This window comes from Curcuma longa, chromosome 11 (assembly GCF_044706935.1).
Source record: "Curcuma longa cultivar G26 ecotype Majalengka, Jawa Barat chromosome 11, ITB_CL_G26_1.1, whole genome shotgun sequence".
NCBI lineage: Eukaryota > Viridiplantae > Streptophyta > Magnoliopsida > Zingiberales > Zingiberaceae > Curcuma > Curcuma longa.
Window position 1 is genome coordinate 30,951,012 of NC_133871.1, and position 19,206 is coordinate 30,970,217.

A 19,206-nucleotide genomic window follows, 5' to 3' on the forward strand; every position below is an offset into this window, starting at 1 on the left:
TTTAATAAAATATTTAACCACTTACTAGATTATTTAGTTAATTCAAATAATAATAACAATAACTACTAACCTTGAAGGGTCTGACAATGATTGATCCAACGGCCATTCTTGGTCCACGTAAGGGGCAAAAATCTGCCAGCCCTCGATAGTTAACTTCGTGCGGGGGATCACGTAGTATCGGTAATCGCGGCGGCCGTTCCCCGAACAGATTAGGGTTTCAAATCCGAGACGAAGGAGATCGCTCTTCCTGCTTTCTCGCAGTTGGAGAGCCGCCGCGTTTGAATCCGAGTCGAAGGAACGGATTCGCCTGTTCGTATTCGGTATCTCCCTTCTTTCTGATTTGTCGCTCTTTCTTTTTGTGCACAATTTGATCGATTTTGTGTAAATATCGTTGGATCGCATTGTAGTAGCCAGTCCTTCCATGGAGTTCGATAACTCGCACGACGGCGAGCTGGAACCCTTGATCCAGATCCAAGCCCAAGAGTGCGATATCGACCAAGCTATAACGATCGACCATCTGGGGCATGAGTCGGCGGCAGTGCTCCTCTCCGTTCTGCCTGAAGTTTCCGGAGAAGGACGGGAGCTGGAGGTCGACGTGTCTGCTCAAGTTGCATCCGGCGGTCCAGACGAACCTGCGCACGGGATGGAGTTCGACTCTCCGGAAGACGCCAGAGCTTTTTACTCTACCTACGCCGAGCGCATTGGCTTCCGTATTCGCAACAGCAAGTCATTCACCTCCCGAGTCGACGACACAGTGATCATGAGGCGCTTCGTGTGCTCCAAGCAGGGGCGTCCGTCGAAGAAGGACCCTTTTGACCTTACCAAGAAGCGGCGCAACCGGTCGTCCTCCCGGGAAGGTTGCAACGCAATGCTCCAGGTCAACCGTCGTGACAATGGCCGATGGGCTATCTCTAGGTGCGAGCTTAACCACTGCCATCCGCTTGGTATTCTCCCCAATCCATCGCCTTCTGTGCAGAAGAAACTTGCAAAGAAGCCTTGGGAACTGCTGGTCTGCCCGGCTGCTGAAACCCATCAGAATGGGTTAGGTCCTGGTGGCGGTGTGGCACAGAGCCTCTTGGAATACTTTAAAAAGATGCAGGCTGATAATCCTGCATTCTTTTATGCAATTCAAGTTGACCAGAATAATTGCGTCTCTAATGTTTTCTGGGCTGATGCCCGATCAAGGATGGCATATAGTTACTTTGGTGATGTTATTGTCTTTGACATGACCTGCAAAAGAAACAAGCGGGTGGTGCCTTTTGCAACCTTCACTGGGATGAACCACCATAGGCAGCTTATTGTATTTGGTTGTGTATTCATGACTGACGAGAGTGAGGCTTCTTTCATTTGGCTGTTTGAGACATGGCTTGGATTGATGAGTGGATGTAGGCCAGTTTCTTTCATCACTCCTTACAATGAGTCCATTGCTTCAGCTGCAGCTAAGGTGTTTCCAAATGTTCGGCATAGATTTTGCAAGAGGGACATTTTCAGTAAGTGCAAGGATAAGCTCTTAGGAGTTTATTCTCAACACTTATCATTTAAGGGTGAATTCAAAAAATGTGTGAATGAATCTGAAACTGTCGAAGAATTTGATTCTTGTTGGAGATCATTGCTTAGCAGGTATAATTTGGAGGATAATATGTGGTTACAAGAACTTTATGCAATTCAGCAGAAATGGGTTCCTTTGTTCTATAGAGGCACATTCTTTGGAGAATTTTTTGGTGCTCCAAAGGTGGAAACCATGTACAAATTTTTCCAGAGGCATTCAATAACAACCACCACTTTACGTGATCTAGTTACTCAATTTGATAAAGCAATGATGGGACAATTTGAGAAGGAACTACAAGCAGATTTTGATACAAGTCACACCAAGCCCGTTTTGAGGACTCCATCACCAATGGAAAAGCGAGCATCAGAAGTATACACAAAAACAATTTTTGAGTTATTCCAGGAGGAACTTTCACAGTCAGCTGGCTTTTTGATGGAGAAAGTCACAGATGGTGTTGTTAGTAAGTATCATGTCACAAAAGTTGAGGATGCAAGTAAAGCATATATCGTGACACACAATGCTTCCAGCAAATGCATAAACTGTAGTTGTTCTATGTTTGAGTTTTCAGGGATACAATGTAGTCATGTACTTAGAGTTTTGATAATTACTGGCATTCTTACACTCCCGGATGAATACATCTTGAAAAGATGGACCAAAAATGCCAAGAGTACTGGTTTTTCTTGTGAGGACCATAGTGTATATCAAAATAATTCTGGAAAAAATTTGACTTGGCGATGCAATGATCTTTGTCGCGATGCCATTAAGTTTGCAGAGGCAGGGGCTACCTCTGCAGTAATATATAAAATTGCTAAAGGAGCTCTGCAAAAGGCATTCGCTGAAATATTTGCTGCTAAGAAAGGTTCCTTCTCCAATGCACCAGGTAATTTCAGTTGTTTTAGCAAAGATGTTGTTTGTTTTATTTTTTTTAAGTGGTTAAGTGCACCAGCATAGTGTTTGAATTAGTAGCAAGAAGATGATATATAGATTTAGACTAGTATCTAATTCGGCCATGGTTTTCTTGTCATTCAAATGTTCCATTCTTGAGGTTGAAAATATATAAGTTTATAGTTAAGGTGTTGAGAAGTTAACAAGCTATTAAAAGGGTTAGTTAGCACGGATGATTTCAGCTACAGTTGTAATTGAGATGATAACGATGAGTAACCTCAAACCATATTAAAGTAAGGGAAACATACAATAAAGGTCTAAAGGCTTTTAAAGTTGAACAATATATGTTATAATTAGACAAATTGAATAACTAAGATAAATTTTTAGAGGTAGAGAGGGATCAGGAAAACTTAAACATGAATGAAAGAAATCTAAAGATCTAGGTATCACAAATCAAATGACTTGGCATACATTCTAACTGCAGATAAGATCCATGTGGCAATCCAAATAATTGGGAAGTATGATTTTTAATTTTAATTGAGTTATGCTCATGGTTTAAAATTTTGAGCCCATATCGGAGTTTTGATTTATGATCCAAACAATACGGTTTCGGTATCATGTCGTGCTGATATGGTTTCAACAATATTTTTTAAATATAAAATATATTAATTAAAAATATTATTATAATATTTGATTATTATAAATACTTACTATTAGGTTAAATTAATATTTTAAAAATTAGAATTGAATAAAAATTAATTTTGGGTTAGCTAAAGTTTAAACATAATGATTAAGATCAAGTAGGTTTAAATTAAATTGAATTTAATTTAGGAGGAAATTTTTTCCCTATGTATTTAAGGAGAAAAGGAATAAAAAAATTAAAAAGGAATTTTTTTCATGTATTTGAGGATGAAAGAAATAAAAAAAATAAATTAAAAAATGAGGAAGAAGAAGAAAAAATTAATCATTAAAAAAATTAAAAAATAACAGTTTAAAAAAATTAGAATTTTTTTAAAAATTTAAAGAAAAAAATTAAATTGAAGAAAAAAAATGTAGCCTCGCGCGCCCGCGGCAGTCTCGCGCAAGGTGTCCACACGGTCGTGGGGATCCTTGATGCGTCCATGTGGTCATGGGGCTTGCACGAGGCATCCTCTAGGCCACAGGGTCTCCATGTGGGGCGTGCCGGTGTGGCCGCTGTGCCAATCGGCAGGTGGAACGAGATGTTTCGCTTGTACCACTTGGTACGATACGAGATTTTAAACCATGGTTATGCTTCATTATCTTTGCTTAGTATATGAAAAACTTTTATCTGAGTAGCTTGGAAAGGATGATGAATTACCAATGTGCTAAAGTATTGGTGTTCTATTTATTCCAAAACTTTTATATAAATAGTTTCCTGTATTTGATTATTGTGTGCCAACTGCTGAGTTAACCACAGCATTTTCTGTAGAATATTTTAGATGCCTTGTAGATGTGATCATCCTCATGTTTATTTTGTGTCTATTGTTTAAATATGTATCAGGAAGGTGAAATACTTTTTGTTGATTGTTGGTGAGAAGAAAAGTTCTAGTGGCCAAGTTCTGTTTAAAGCAAAACTTGAGCACCAGAATTGCAGTTGAGACCGTGAGCTTGAACAAAGCTGGAAAAGTGAGATCACTGATCATTTTTCTTTTCTCCTTCCATTATGCTATCTACATTCAATTGCTTTCCCAGGCCGTTGCCAAATATGAATGGCAATGATATTCCATCACTTTTTTTGATGAAATTGATTTAGACATTTATTTTTATCAATAACCATGGCCATTGACTCTTGTTCTGTTACTTTTGCAGCAGAACCTGATAAATGGTTATTGCAACAAGAATGCTACAAGCTTAATTGTTTTTTCATCTTTTATGTATTTCAAGTTTCATTTGAATAAATTATTTTTTAATTTTATTTTTGAAGTTTTTTTCTTCTATTAGTTAAATCATGACATATATGCTATTGAGTGAAATTGAAGCGGAAAACATGTATTGGCATTTCAATTCAAGCAAAGAATTGTGTAATTTAATGGATGGTTCTGCTTCTTCATCACTTGCTCTAAGTTTCACACTTCGTTTTTTTTCCTTAACATATGGGACTTATAAAGACCATATATTTATATAAAACTTTAGGAAAATTTATAATTATTCAATTTTCATGCTAACTACTATGGCCTTGGCTACTAATTTTTCCTACGTTTTTTTCTCATCCTCCTGTTTTCTGTTTGTTCTAAGGTGCACTAAAAAATTCCTTGTATCAATTTCAGATATGATCACCAAGATTTTCTATTGGTTTACAAACGTGCCATTTTAGCCCGTAAGGGAATGGTGTATTGATTAGTGTTTGACTATGAAGATGATAGTTGCTGATGATACCATCTGACAGGTCAGTTTTCGGAGTATGATTGCTTTACAATGCTTTGAGTTGTTTATGTATGCTATGATGCAGATAAATGCATGAATAGATTCTATAATTTTTTTTCTTGTTGGAAATGGGATATGATGTTCCATGACTTCTTACACTCTATTGTTGCTTTCTTTACCTTAGTTTTTTAAATCATTTTCTATTCCCTTTGTTACGCCCCGGGAGACAGCTTTCCGAGAAATTTCGGCAGCATCTCCCCTGTAACAATTGACTTTCCCTGAATACATACACACATAAGAATCCATAACAGTCTATGGATATATATATATATATATAACAAAATGGAAAGATAAAGTGATCAACATATCACATATCCACATAAAGTGACCCACACGGTCACTAATAGCATCACCAAGTCTAACATCATACACGCATGCATATCAATCCATCCAAAAATCCGATAAACAACCTGAAATGGAAACAAATATCGAATCATCGGAAAAATCCATACTCAAATGGAAAACACCACCAGAAGTCCAATAAGTCCAAATACACGGATATTGTAAAGTAAATAAACCAAAACACAAGGGTTCAGGACTAGCAGTGCAGCTCTCCAGACGGCATCAACCTGAAACAGACATACAGGTAAACGGGGTGAGTTCCAAAAGAAACTCAGCGGGTATCTAGCAGATATGTGTATAAAAGCTATCAACAGTAATATCATGCTGTACAGTCTACTGAAAGGTAAATAGATATGAAAACTGAACAACAGTAGATCTGTACATACCAGAGTCTGATAATCAAGTAGTAAGGTGAAAGTAGTCCCAAAACCAATACATAGGTCTCCTGTATATGCATGTCATCCAAGTGCATCAAACAAGTGCAACAATCACAATCAAATGCAATCAGTGCAGTATGCACATGGTGCAATGCATGTCCTGGTCACCCTTGACGCCAGTCAGATCAGTCACCCCTATAGTGGTGAGGTAGAGTGGAACTACGCCAGTCAGATCGCTCATCCATGGTGGTGAAGTCGCGTGGGTAAGGCTGTGACCTCTGTGCACTCTGCCGTCACTGCTCCTGCGTGACCGAGTGGACAGGATGTCCTCGAGGTGTACACCTATCCTGGTACCCCAAATCATAAGTGGGGGGAGCAAGCTCTCATCTCCTGGTCACAATGACAGAGGAGGGATCCCTGTATGCTACCACGCTACGAAACCACTATCCTGGGTGGCCTAGCGGAGCTCCTGTCAGGGCAAGTATGCACCAACCTAAAGGTTCCACTAACCCATGAGTGGATTGTGTGTGTAAATCATATACGAGCGACGGGCTCAAACTGTGCTACCACTATAATAGGAGCGACTCGACTAAAATAGGAGCAGGAGCCGATAATCACAAGACATGCAATTACACACACCCTTTGGTTGGTAGCCCGCATGTAACTGATGCCGGACTCAACAACAATGGAATCCTGCACGTCAGTATGCAATATATGCAAGCATGATGTATGACACTAGTCCATGCATCAAATATCCAACTACATATCCCCATACCATGGTCCATGCACCACCTATCCAACTACATATCCATATAATATGCCATAGTAATCAGAATGGTATAAAATCTGTAACTAGCAAATGCACAGGTAACAGAGTAATATAAGTCAAGTAGTAGCATATGCACATGTAGCAGGTGATGTCAGAATCAATGAAGATCGAATAACCATAACATGTCAAAGGTATCAGAGGATATCAAGAGAAATGAATAACTGTTAACCACAATAGGAAAAGATATCCGATACTAACCAACGACAGAAATAACTGATAACAGAATCAGATCCAAGTAGCATGTATAATCAAATATGAGCAGAAACATAAACTACTGATATCTAGCAATTTACACATATCTTAAAGACCTATCTATAAAGGATAAGTCAAGGTACCCGCCTTCCGATTGATTGCGAGTAATCGCAAAGAATCCGAATCTGATAATGTCCGCAACCAATCAACTCAAATCAAAGCTTTCAGATCCCAAAACCCTAATACATGGTTGAACTCTAATAGCCTCACTTCTCTTTCTTCCTGCTCAAATCCAAAACCAACCGTCCTGTTCACACCAATATCCATCTCACTAATCCATGAACCAAGACCATGCAAAATCAACAAATCTCCACTTACCTCAGCTTGGATTAAACCCTAAGATTAGCTTCCGATAGTAATTGATGCCCTAGATCCCAAGTTTAGATTCAACTTCCTTTGCTGCCGTCCCAAGCCAAATTTCAGCCGGATCAGTTCACTTCAACAAGCTGTGGAAGAAGAACAAGCAAGGTCCACAGAACTCAAAGGAATCCAAAGAAAACCTCATTCCATAAGAACTTACCTCATATTGAAACCTAGAGATCCCTAACCAAGGCTCGGTTCTTCCTCCGATTCCCAGCTCTTCTCCCTTACGGCTGAAACCCAAAGAAGATCCCCGATTCAAATCCAAACACTGAAATCCGAAAAGAATATAGATCTGAGCTACTAACAAACCCTAGAAATCTAAAAATCTCCGCTGAAACTCACCGATTCCTCTGCTCCTGTTCGTCGCTTGAACCACTGACGCCGACCTCCAATTGGCTCCCAGCGTAAGCCAAACCCCTCAGTGGTCGAACCCTCTGATCGTCGACGATTCGCCTCGCTCTCCTTCCTTTCCTCGTTGGCCAGCAGCCGGAACGCGCGATCGAGAACAGAGAGAAGTTTGTTTCGGCGTGATGAGGAAGAACAGAAATCGCGATGGAGAGAAAGGGTGCGGCACTGTAGCTTCTCAACGAACCGTGGTTTTATCTCCTCTTAATGGGTTTTCGGATCCGGATTTAACCCATTAAGCCTTAAGACCAATTAATCCATAAAGAATCTAGGGTTTGATTAATCCAATCAAATCAAATCAACCTTATAGTTAATTTTAATTAAACTTCCTCTAAATAGAGATTAATTTTACTTACCATAAAATCTGTATTTTCCGGTATTTTACACCCTTTATCATGTTTGTTATAATTATATCTTGATAGACCATTTTTCCTTGTTATTGCTGCAGCAAATGTGATTTTCCACAATGATGGTGCATCGTTCATTCATGGTTCTTTCACCAGTATTATTCAGAAAAGATCCACCATTTATCTGGAAAACTGCAATGGTATACTTTGATTTGTATTGAACTCCATAATCTTATTTGTAATGTTTGCCAATGGATTGACTTTAAATTCCCAAGATCATGTTGTTTGAAGTTATTATTTACTTATTTGTTGATATTCAATTATCTGATTTAGAACTAGGAATCCAATGACTAGGTTAGTGATGTGGATAACTTTAACCGATGGTTTATTTAACTAACTTTGAAACTTCTGTTATTAGTCACTAACTGACTGATCCAAGCGCAGGATATGAGATACAGAGAAGAAATGAGAGAGGAGAGGAACCCCATAAGAATTTTCAAGATAGACAAAATTTGAAAGGTCTGTGCAAACCTTAAATTCCAAGAAGGGAAAAAAAGAAAAAGAAAATGGAAACTTGAATAGTTGTCTTTCTGTCACAACTAGCTGCTTAGACACCAGCTGATTCATCCAAGCACAACTAGCTGTCTTTCCATCACAACTAGATGTTTCACTTCATAGTTATTTGCACCTAATGGCCAGTTAAAGGCATCATTGCAATATTTGTACCACGGTTTTAAATACATGCAGACATCATGCAATCTCATGACTGCAAAGTGCATATGCTATCATTATTAATATTAAATTAAATTTTTTATTCATAAAAAGATATAATTTACATAATTGTTTAGAATCCAGAAATAGTTTATACATAACATTAATGAAAAACCTTTGCTAGAAAGTAAGATACGTAAAGCTTCTGTTAAAAAGCCTACACAATATGCAAGATTGCTAATCTTCAAAGAGCATGAAGATCATTAATTTCTAACAATCATCACCTTCCCTCAAAGTTTAGTTTGAGGAAACATGTGATTCTGTAATTTCTCCTGAAAATATAAGTGAATCTAGGCTTCTCTTTCTCCAGATATTTCATTAGCTCACTTTCTTTTGCATTTAGTCTCTATTTCAAGCTCAGTGCAGTTATATTGATATCTTTTTGTTTCTATTCCATCATGCTACTTTTCTTTTGCACATAATAAAGAATTCCTGAGTCTTTGTATGTGCACAAACTAACTTAAACTATACCATTCATCTCCATTTCCAATTTGTTCTGCAAGACTTTAGCTGACCTAATAAACTAGCCTAGTTCAGGTTAGTCAACTGAAGATTAAGATAAAGAATACTGCATATATATAACATCTGGGACTCTGGAGGGATTCATGTGTCATTGGCCCTTTTAAAACAATGATTTATTCATGTATACAAAACGAGGAAATATTGTTGCTGGAAACTTAATCACCACTTGAGTTCATTTGAAGCCAGACACCACTTTCTTAAAGTTCATTGTAGAATTTCTGGGTAGATGAATGACATTATTCAAACATAATCTCTGTTTGCTGTTACTAAGTAGTGTCATATTCTGGCTCAGGGTTTTGGTAACTATGAGCATGTGTTGAAGTGCAAAGCAATTCCTGTAAGATATCAATATTGGACCTTAATAGAAATCAAAGAACCATGAATGCTAAATTTGCTAATGAAGCTTGTTACTAGGTGTGAGTTCCTAAGCCAACTAGACTGTAGAATTGGATTTGTGTTAGTTTGCTCCCTGAGAGATGTATTGACTTGGATAGCAGGGCATTTTTTCTCTTTGTTATCTAAAAAACAGATTGTTTTGAAGAGTGATCTACTTATTGCTATTTTTTAGTTGCATCTGTAATTAGAACTGATAATGATTCTTATAATTAATAACCTATTCATCAAACTTCATGCTTGGGCATCTGTAATTAGAACTGATAAACTAAACTAAATCAAACAGATTTAAACTTTAAAAAATAATCTATTAGTTTATCAGTTTGATTTTGATTAGATGACTAAAATAGGCCAAGAAATGAGGTGTGAGAATGTGCCTCCTCAATCAAGGCCACTAATTGATCAGTTGCCTGAAAGGTGAAAACATAACAATGGATAACCCATAATTAAGTGTTCAATTATGTTTAGTAGTTAAATCTAGATCATGTTTATTTTTTAAAAGTCACAACTACCCTCATATTTTATCCAGTAAAGTTGGATGACCAATTATTTTGTTATTTGGAAGGAAAGAGAGGAAGAAGAAATTTAATTATTTTTAATTCCTCTTTTATATTTCCTTCTAAACAGGCAGAAATGGAAGGAAATGAAAATTAGTATCTAATGGATACAACTAGGTGACTAATGTTAATTCTTTTTATTATTATCACGTAATTGCCCGGCTAGATGGTGAATAGATTTTTTGTCCACGCAATGAACCCCAAACTAATGTTAAACATCAAGTATGTGCGTACGATCAATCATGTGATATTACATGCAATAAAAAAATATGAAACAAATGTAAAATCCACACAACAGTAGCAAAAAGGTAACGTGGTTGATGTATTACCCTCAAATATCTGCCAATGCACTTTTAAATATAAGGCGTTGCTGCTAAACTCTTGACAACGAAGAGTTTCATTGTAGTCAGCGAAGCCTTCAAGTAGATATCCTTTGGTTGAGAAAATCCTTGGTATAGAGGTTTAGTTACTGAAACAAAAGAATGAAGAATAGGTTGCAAAGTTATCACATTGCTGGACAAACCACTCTAGCATGAGATCTGTATTTTTGACCCCAAAAAAATGGTTGACGATTTGATGCCTAAACATAGTGGCTAAATTTGAAGTTAACATGACAAAGAAAGTAGTCAAATTCACAGACCACATGCATTCAAGTACAACATCAAATAGGTAACAAAAATTCCCTTTCCAGTTTCAACCACCAATTTCAGGAAATGTATCTATTACTGGAGAAATGGTAAGAACACAAAAGTTAGTTATTATGTGTTTACTAGACAAGAAAATAACTAACTTTTCTGTTTCTTTATTCTCACCGAGTAAAGGAGCCCTCAATTTGAGCAACTTGCTCGACTTTCTTTATGTCAATTTACACAACATACATACACGGTAAAGAAACCAACCACTTGCGCAATCTCCGACTTCAAGTTCTGCCGAGGAAATCACCCTTAAGCATTCCTCTAAATGTCAACTTTTTCATGGCGGGCTTTGCGAACCGCCTGCTGGATCTGTCTCTCGTGCTCTTTAAGCATGTCTTCAACATCCCCACCTGGAGGCATCAAAGGTCCAGAATAGTGGATTCTTTTGTGCCTAGTACCATAACCCTGAGATATGTAAAGTGTGCAAGAACTAATTAATATTATAAATCTAGTAACAACACAATTCAACTCCAAGAAGAAATATGATGTAATCTTAAAACTCCAGGGCTTAAAATATGCTTATGGATGATGTTGTACAAAAACAAGTTAATGGATGAAGTGCGACGAAAGAACATACGATCGCAGATTCCTTGCTCAATATCCTGTCATCCTTCTTGCGGGTAGAGGCAGATTTATTGAGTATAGCCTTGTTAGAGCCAGAAGCATCAAGTTGATTGTACTTCTTAGTTGCGCTTTCGGAAGTCACCTGTGTTTTTGGCTTCTGCGACAAAATGAAAAAGATAGTTTGAGAGATAAGATCAATCGAATCAATGGAACTGATAGAAGACACAAGTAAATGGGCCAACATTGTGTTTGCATCTAGCTGCAAATGATATGTGACTGCATGAATGACATGACTGTGCTTATGGCAATACTTTTTCTTTTCTTAGAACAGGAAAGTATCCACATTAATTCATCTAAGAATCTTGAAAGAATTGCAATGAAAAGGTAAAGTAGAAAGACCAAAGAAAATGTGTGAAATGCACAAAAGAAAGATTATCAGCAAGAACAAAATATTCAGCTATATATTTTAGTAAGCACTACTCTGAACAAGGACCATATCCAAAAGGCCATGAAGGTTTCATGTACTGCCTTCAAAAGTTAAGAGGATCAGCTCATTCCAAGTGTATCGTCCAATGTAGAGTGCCAATTGGTCTCACATGTAAGTTTCATCAACTAAATAGTTATCTTTGAATTCTAGATGATTAATTTTTATGTTTGTTTACTCCAGATGGTTAGTTTTCAAAAGTAGAGTGCCAATCGTGCTCTCGATGCTTTTAGAAAACTTTTTTTGATCTGTAACAAATGCATTGAGAGACCACTGACCTATACAGGGCAATGTCAACCTACAAATAAGCTAATACTCCATTTCTTCTCCCTTTATGGTTAGGCAGTGGATACAGGATACATCACAAAATCTAAAACCACATTGTGCATGAAATATACCTGTTCCATGTTTGCATCTGATAATGGAATTCCCTTGGCATCTTTCATCCCCTGTCTTACAGATTCTGACCTTCCCTTGTTAACATCTTCTTTTTGTCTGTAGTCCAACAAAGAGAAAGTGAGACTTGTCAATATCAGGGACGTAACATACCTATACTGTTTGAATTTTACAAAAAAAAAAAAGGAGGCAAAGAGGTATCTTTTAAGTTAATCTTAAAAGCAAATTACTTTCTAAGCCTTTCATCCTGAAGCTTAACATCATACTCCTTGCTTGGTGGATATTTAGGCAAACTTGAAGCATCACAGGCCAATGGTTTGCTTTTGAAGAACTGCAAAGCATAAATAGAGGTTTGGTGATTAGTAAATCATATGTGGAATACAAGAAAGCTATTTTAAACTTCTATGAGGATGCAACTTTTTGCATTCACAAGAATACGAATAAAATACACTCTATTTAAAAAAAAAAAAACTTCTAAAGAGGGTATACCATGCAATGTTAGACATGTAGAATGAGAACAACACACCATTTTCCAGCAAGAAATTGCCATCAGGGACATGCCAAAATATTGCGAAGATAAGAACAGTGAAGAGATGTCTCCTATATCCGCTGCCTGGCCACTAAAAGGAAGCATCTCTTTACTAAGATTTTGTTTATAGAACTTGTGTTTGCTCCAGAAGGAGTGGACCTACACCCCAACTATACTGGGTTCCTTAGGGTGACTCTGGGGAATTCGGAATAAGAGAGCACTCATCTTGAGGTGAGCTTGCTACTTAGATGCTTTCAGCAGTTATCCGCTCCGCACTTGGCTACCCAGCGTTTACCATGGGCACGATAATTGGTACACCAGAGGTGCATTCCCGGTCCTCTCGTACTAGGGAAAGATCCTCTCAATGCTCTAACGCCCGCACGGATATGGACCGAACTGTCTAACAATGTTCTAAACCCAGCTCACGTACCACTTTAATGGGCGAACGACCCAACCCTTGGAACATACTACAACCTCAGGTGGTGAAGAGCCGACATCGAGGTGTCAAATCTTCTCGTCGATGTGAACTCTTGGGGAAGATCAGCCTGTTATCCTTAGAGTAACTTTTATCCGTTGAGCGATGGCCCTTCCACTCGACACCGTCGGATCACTAAGGCCGACTTTCGTCCCTGCTCGACGAGTGAGTCTTGCAGTCAAGCTCCCTTCTGCCTTTGCACTCAAGGGTCAATCTCCGTCCAGCCTGAGAAAACATTTGCACGCCTTCATACCTTTTGGGAGGCCTACGCCCCATAGAAACTGTTTACTTGAGACTGTCCCTTGGCTCGTAGGTGCTAACACAAAATTAAAATTCTAGCTCTTCCAGAGTGGTATCTCACTGATGGCTCGCCCCCCCCCCCCCCCCCCCCCCCCCCCCCTCGGAAGGAGGCCTTCTTCGCCTTCCACCTAAGCTGCGCAGTAAAGGCCCAAAGCCAATCCCAGGGAACAGTAAAGCTTCATAGAGTCTTTCTGTCTAAGTACAGGTAGTCCACATCTTCACAGGCATGTCTATTTCACCGAGCCTCTCTCCGAGACAGTGCCCAGATTGTTACGTCTTTCGTGCGGGTCGGAACTTACTTGACAAAGAATTTCGCTACCTTAGGACCGTTATAGTTACGACATTCACACTAGTTGTAATTCTTTAATTTGGTCCTTGATATCATCGTCGCCTTTAATTCTCACTCTTGTTACGGACTTGAGTACAGGAATGTATAAATTCATATGTAGCATGCACAGTTCAAAAGAAGGGCACTTGAACTCATAAATAAGGTCAAATTTAGGATAGGGGTATATGGGATTATTACATTCTACGCATCATCTAGGACTAAAAATTTGAATACTTGACGACCACCATTACCTATCTCTTGCATTGTCTTGGTTCCCCGCCCTGACGTGAGGTACCCACACCCATGGAGACTCCATATGCTTGGAGAGCCAAATGGATGCAAAGATCCATTCCCCTTTGCTAACCAAATCTATACTCCTGGCTCCATCTAACAACAACTTAATCTTATCCCACTAGATTGGCTTCTTGGCTCCATCTGAAATGAAAACTAAATTGAGTCCTACAAATTGATTCCCCTCCATAAATAGAATCTTTGCTTAAGATGCCCCCCACCATGGTGTAAGTTTCATCTCGCCACAATGTCCCTAACCTCCCTCCCCCATGTGTCATCCAGTGTCCACGCTAGTGTCTGTGCATGCTCTGATCTCAGTGGTTACAACTTAGCTAAGATTGCGATGATCACAAGTCTTCTGCTCGTTTGTTTCTTCTTCCCCCGTTTCTTTTAGCTCTGTTTCTTCCATTTCTTTTTGCTCTGTTTCTTCCCCAGTGATCTTGCTCCAGAGACAAATCTGTCTCATCGAACTCAAATAGTTGTGTTATATGGGCAGGGGTGCAGAAAATGCCAAGTCCAACTAACTTAGATCATCACCATCCCTACTATGCTTAAAAACTTTTGCACAATCATTCTTGCATCAAGTTGAAAAAAAAAAACCTCGTGAAAGGCCCAACTGCATCGTCATTTAGCCAATAGAATCCTCGACTCTATCCTTTACTTTATCATCGAAACAACACTAGATCTATGCCCTACATTTAGGTGCAACTTCCCACTTAGAATTCTCCCTCATCAATGGGATTCATATTATCCCTTACACATGCCTTAATAGAAGGGTGGGTGCTCCCTCCTGTTTTGTTTGAACATAATTTGCTTGCAATATTTATCAGGAAATAATTTTTCGAAATGATAGAAGAAAGCAAAACATAACAACGACAGCAATATTAACTAAAATAATAGCAGAAAATAAAAACTTATAGGAATGATCAAAGCAAACTAGATTACTGCTCACTTCACTACCAAGGGCTGAAGCTGTTGTTCCACGACTTTTGGGCTCGATTGCGAGAAGGGAATCTAGTAGAGTTATAGCTGAAGAGGGGAAATCCCGAAATGTCTCTGCAATACAACGTTTATATTGGTACTGAGGTTTGAAAACAGTAGCATGAGGCAATTTTGATTTCTTCCAGTATTCTTCTGATGGTGATCCACAGAGTTTAAAAATCTTATGCAATTGTTCCACCTACACAGATTTAATAACCCACAAAATAGATCAGATTCAGTACTTTAATAGCACAGAAAATGCCAATGACAAAACACAATTTTGAATTCTGCATGATACTTAAAAACTCGTATTGGATCATGATTATCTAAATTTAGATTAGACCTCTGTTCTTCCAGGCATGATTGGTTTCCCTACAAACAACTCTGCAAGGATGCAACCAGCACTCCACAGATCTACGGAAACACCATACTTTGTAGCACCAAGCAACAGCTCTGGGGGTCGATACCACAATGTTACCACACGACTTGTCAATGGTTGTTTCTGACCATGAACGAAGGGTGTTGATAGACCAAAATCAGCTATTTTAAGAATGCCATTGTCACTAACTAAAAGATTTGATCCCTTGATATCGCGATGAAGAATTCCTCGACTGTGGCAGTGAGCAAGCCCTTGAAGCAGTTGTTGCATGTAACACTTCACCTAGAATACATATTGAGATAGTCTGAGAATATATACTTTTGAAAGTTACATAAGTTGTCGAATAGACATAAGAGACCTGTGGTTCCGTGAGCTTGGGACCCCTCCTTGCAAGAATTCCAGCAAGATCATGCTCCATGTACTCAAAAACAAGATACAAACTCTGTGACATTTGTGATGTAACTATACCTTCAAGCTTTATAACATTTGGATGATCAAGCTGACGAAGAATATGAATCTCTCTTGCCATAAAGCGAACACTGTCAGGATCCATATTAACGAATCGCACCTTCTTTAGTGCCACTATTTTGCCGGTTTCAAGATCTCGAGCTTTATAAACATTACTATAAGTTCCTTGTCCAATCTGAAAATTTGATCAATATTAGCTCCTTTATATCAATGCTAGATATAACCAAAAGGTCATATCAATGGGGCATAATATAAGACCAAAACATGGAATAACTTGTATGAATCAGAAATGGAATAAACATGCAAAATATACAAGCAAAAGAAGCAGCAAAAGTCAGTGCCAACCTTAGCTAGTTTCTCGAACGAGCTAGATCGGCGAGGTAGCCATCCTTTTATTGCTTCCCCAGCTACAGCAGTTAGCCAAGAAGGCCAGCCTGCTGCAGCATGTTCTCCTGAGAACCCACTTGGGGTATCAGGAATTCTAAAATTATGATTATACTCATCAGACACACCTACAACTTCCACACCAACCCCAGCACCACCAGTAGCTTTCTTCTCTGCTACTCTAGTCGGCAAGTGAACACCACCTGTATCTCTCTTCTCCCATTCTATAGTTTGTGAGGCTGCCACATTCTCCTCTGGCTTGGGCACAACCCCCTTATCTGCCTTGGCACCTCCCTTCCTCTTGAATGTGATGAATTTCTTCAGGGACTTTGTTGGGTGGAACCTATGCTCACGGCTCAAGTTTATACACTTGCAGTGGATGCAGCCCATAAGCATGTTCAAGTTGATGCAATCAAATCAGCTGATCGGAAGCAAGTAAACATTTATCTGGGTGAATTGCACAGAAATCAATTGAGCAGCAACAGGCATTCAGGTTTGTATCAGGCTCACACTTTAAATCTTCACCTCCAATGTCTTAAAGCTTGCGATTTTTTCTTTTTTTTTTCCTTTTTCTGAATCTTAGAGATGAACCAATCCGTCGAATCCTAACAATTTCAGAATCCGAGCATGAGCAAACAAGGGAAGCGGACGGCATTCCGATCAAAAGCCGTCGCCATTCTGGAGAAAGACAAAAAAGAGAAAACCAGGATTCGTAAACAAATGTAGCAAAAGAAATCGAGAGAGCAAACCTCTTTGAAAGTTTTTCAAAAAAAGAAGAAGAAGAGGAAGAAGAAAAATGCAATCGGAACCAAGATCACCCACCTTGTTTTCCCCCCTTTGCCAAGTGAAAGAAACGAATCAAGGATTCCAACATCAGGATCAAGAGACAGCGAGAAAGGTATTGGATGGGAGGGTTTCTCGGATCATGGAGCCCTAAAATCCCGCTCAGTCAATCAAAATTTATTCATTTTTATTTCCCTTTTCGCTTTTTTTCCTTTTTATTAAATTAAAAACCAAAAAAATAATTAACTCAATAACATATTTTGAAACCAAATTATTTAAAGAAGTTATCTCTACTCGAAACTAAATAGCTAATTAAATTTTTTTTGGAAAGAAATTATTTCTACTTGAAACCAAAATAAGCGATTTGGCTCCATGAATTATTCTGTTTTAATTAAAGTAAAAAAACTTTAAAAACATCTATCAATTAATGGCTAACTTTTGTTTAAAAAAATAGTTAATTAAATTTTTCTCTTTGAAAGAATGAGACCACTCAAGGATAATTTAAAATTTTTGAATTTTTTTTCTTTATTGAGTGTTTTAATGATAATTTAAACTGCATTTTCCCAAATCATGTAGGTAGTTATGCCATTTATCTAAATTAGAGGATTATCTAGATCATGTACTCTATTTCAATTTTATAGTTCCACAAAATCTCCTCCTATAGTTGCATGACTATCCGAATTAGATTTGTAATCCGAATCATTTTTCCATGTTTTTCTTGTAAAAATTTAAAATCTTAACACGAGAGTCATTCCCCGCTTCTCTGACAATCCTAATTTTTTCCATTTGATTTCTTGTCAATCGTCGTCAGCTTCAACGATTCATTCGGATATTGTCGATCGACTAAAGCTCCTGCATCACCGGCTTCTCAGTTCTCGCACCACTTTCACCCCGACATCTCTACTCCTCAGCACCACTATTTTTACTCCAGCTTCTCTATTCACCGACCTCACCACCTTCACCATCTTCTTTGTTTCCCATCAACACCACCTTCACTGACTTCTTTTTCATTAGTTTCATCACCTTCAGCAGCTTCAGTATTCATCAATTTCACTTCTTTCAACAACTTTTCTCTTTTCTCTTCTATGACAACATCACCTTCACTTGCTTCTCCATTCACCAAAAGCACTACCTTTACTTTCACTATATTCACTTCGGGACAATATTGAAATTTCAAGTTTCTAACTTATTATCATCTTCAAAGGTAAGTTTTTTTTAGGATACATGTGATTTATTTTTGTATTATAATTGATTCATTATTATAGCATAAGTCCAACTTCGTCAGTTATTGCCTTTGGTTTAGATGAAGATCATTTTCATTGAAAAAGACACAAGTACGGTTTAAAGTGGTGTTTGTTGTTGAAGTGTCTGATCCCAAGTGGTAAGCATGGAAATATGTGTTGCTTGAGATTTTTAGTTCGAATCCTCTTAGCAACATGTATTTGTTAATTGAGATGTTGTACGATTCAAGTCTATCTAGTGGTATCGTACTTTCAAAAAATCCTTTAGGGGGTTTTCTGATATGGGATCCGTCACTATAAAAAATTTATCCACTACAGTAGGACATCCAAGTTGTCACCTAGGCAGTTCACCTACAGTTCGATCCCCAGCTACGGCGCATTTGTAGAAATTTTCCTCCAAATGGAGAGCAGTTCACCTACAGTTCGATCCCCAGCTACGGCGCATTTGTAGAAATTTTCCTCCAAATAGAGAGCGCAATCAAAGGATGAGACTGGACATTATCATTTTTTGTAAGTGGTGTTTGCTTCGGACGCACGTGAGATTTTCAACAGGAGCACGGGGGTTAAATGGTAAACGAACTCACACCGGGTATGACCATCTCAAAACTAACTACGCAATTTGAATAAATCGGAAAACAAACTACGCCGTTTGGGAAAATACAGTGATTTAAAAGTATAATTAAATATTTTAGCTTTGAAAGCATAAGATAAATTTTTTAATTTTAATAAAAAAAATTAATAATAAAATGGAAATTTTCAATGACAGTGCTCGTGTCGGTCTCCTTAGCCCATTCTCGTGGAGCATAAAGCCCAAGCCCATCTGACCTCTGCCGTATATCGTGGCTTTCTCGATCCGTTCCAAAACCCTATC

General features: G+C 38.2%; 2 protein-coding genes and 1 long non-coding RNA gene across 6 annotated transcripts; 1 reads left to right on the top strand and 2 right to left on the bottom strand.

Moving 5' to 3' along the window:
- Positions 1 to 224: 224 nt before the first annotated feature.
- On the top strand, positions 225 to 9,692 carry LOC141840691 (protein FAR1-RELATED SEQUENCE 5-like). 3 transcript variants are annotated; one of them, XM_074728745.1, is made up of 6 exons: positions 237 to 320; positions 408 to 2,429; positions 3,957 to 4,081; positions 4,723 to 4,841; positions 7,896 to 7,994; positions 9,380 to 9,692. In XM_074728745.1, exons 2-3 carry the CDS (start codon positions 422 to 424, stop codon positions 3,962 to 3,964), a joined length of 2,016 nt encoding a protein of 671 aa, XP_074584846.1. In that variant the 5' UTR covers positions 237 to 320; positions 408 to 421; the 3' UTR covers positions 3,965 to 4,081; positions 4,723 to 4,841; positions 7,896 to 7,994; positions 9,380 to 9,692. The 3 variants fall into 3 exon arrangements, with proteins under 3 accessions (XP_074584845.1, XP_074584846.1, XP_074584844.1); XM_074728744.1 differs by lacking the exon at positions 9,380 to 9,692 and having other exon boundaries at positions 225 to 288; positions 415 to 2,429; positions 7,896 to 8,063; XM_074728743.1 differs by lacking the exon at positions 9,380 to 9,692 and having other exon boundaries at positions 7,896 to 8,063.
- On the bottom strand, positions 5,115 to 7,600 carry LOC141841250 (uncharacterized). Of its 2 annotated transcripts, none has more exons than XR_012602790.1 (5): positions 7,385 to 7,600; positions 7,200 to 7,272; positions 6,998 to 7,125; positions 6,767 to 6,926; positions 5,115 to 5,448 (listed from the first exon to the last, which is right to left on the bottom strand). It is a non-coding gene; the product is annotated as an uncharacterized LOC141841250 (long non-coding RNA). The 2 variants fall into 2 exon arrangements; XR_012602789.1 differs by having other exon boundaries at positions 7,200 to 7,310.
- Positions 9,693 to 10,993: 1,301 nt separating the features above from the next.
- On the bottom strand, positions 10,994 to 16,707 carry LOC141842245 (putative serine/threonine-protein kinase At1g09600). Its single transcript, XM_074730461.1, has 8 exons — positions 16,273 to 16,707; positions 15,818 to 16,102; positions 15,424 to 15,741; positions 15,052 to 15,279; positions 12,407 to 12,507; positions 12,179 to 12,275; positions 11,310 to 11,453; positions 10,994 to 11,137 (listed from the first exon to the last, which is right to left on the bottom strand). The coding sequence occupies exons 1-8, from the start codon at positions 16,705 to 16,707 to the stop codon at positions 10,994 to 10,996; spliced, it is 1,752 nt and encodes a 583-aa protein (XP_074586562.1).
- Between the last annotated feature and the right edge of the window lie 2,499 nt (positions 16,708 to 19,206).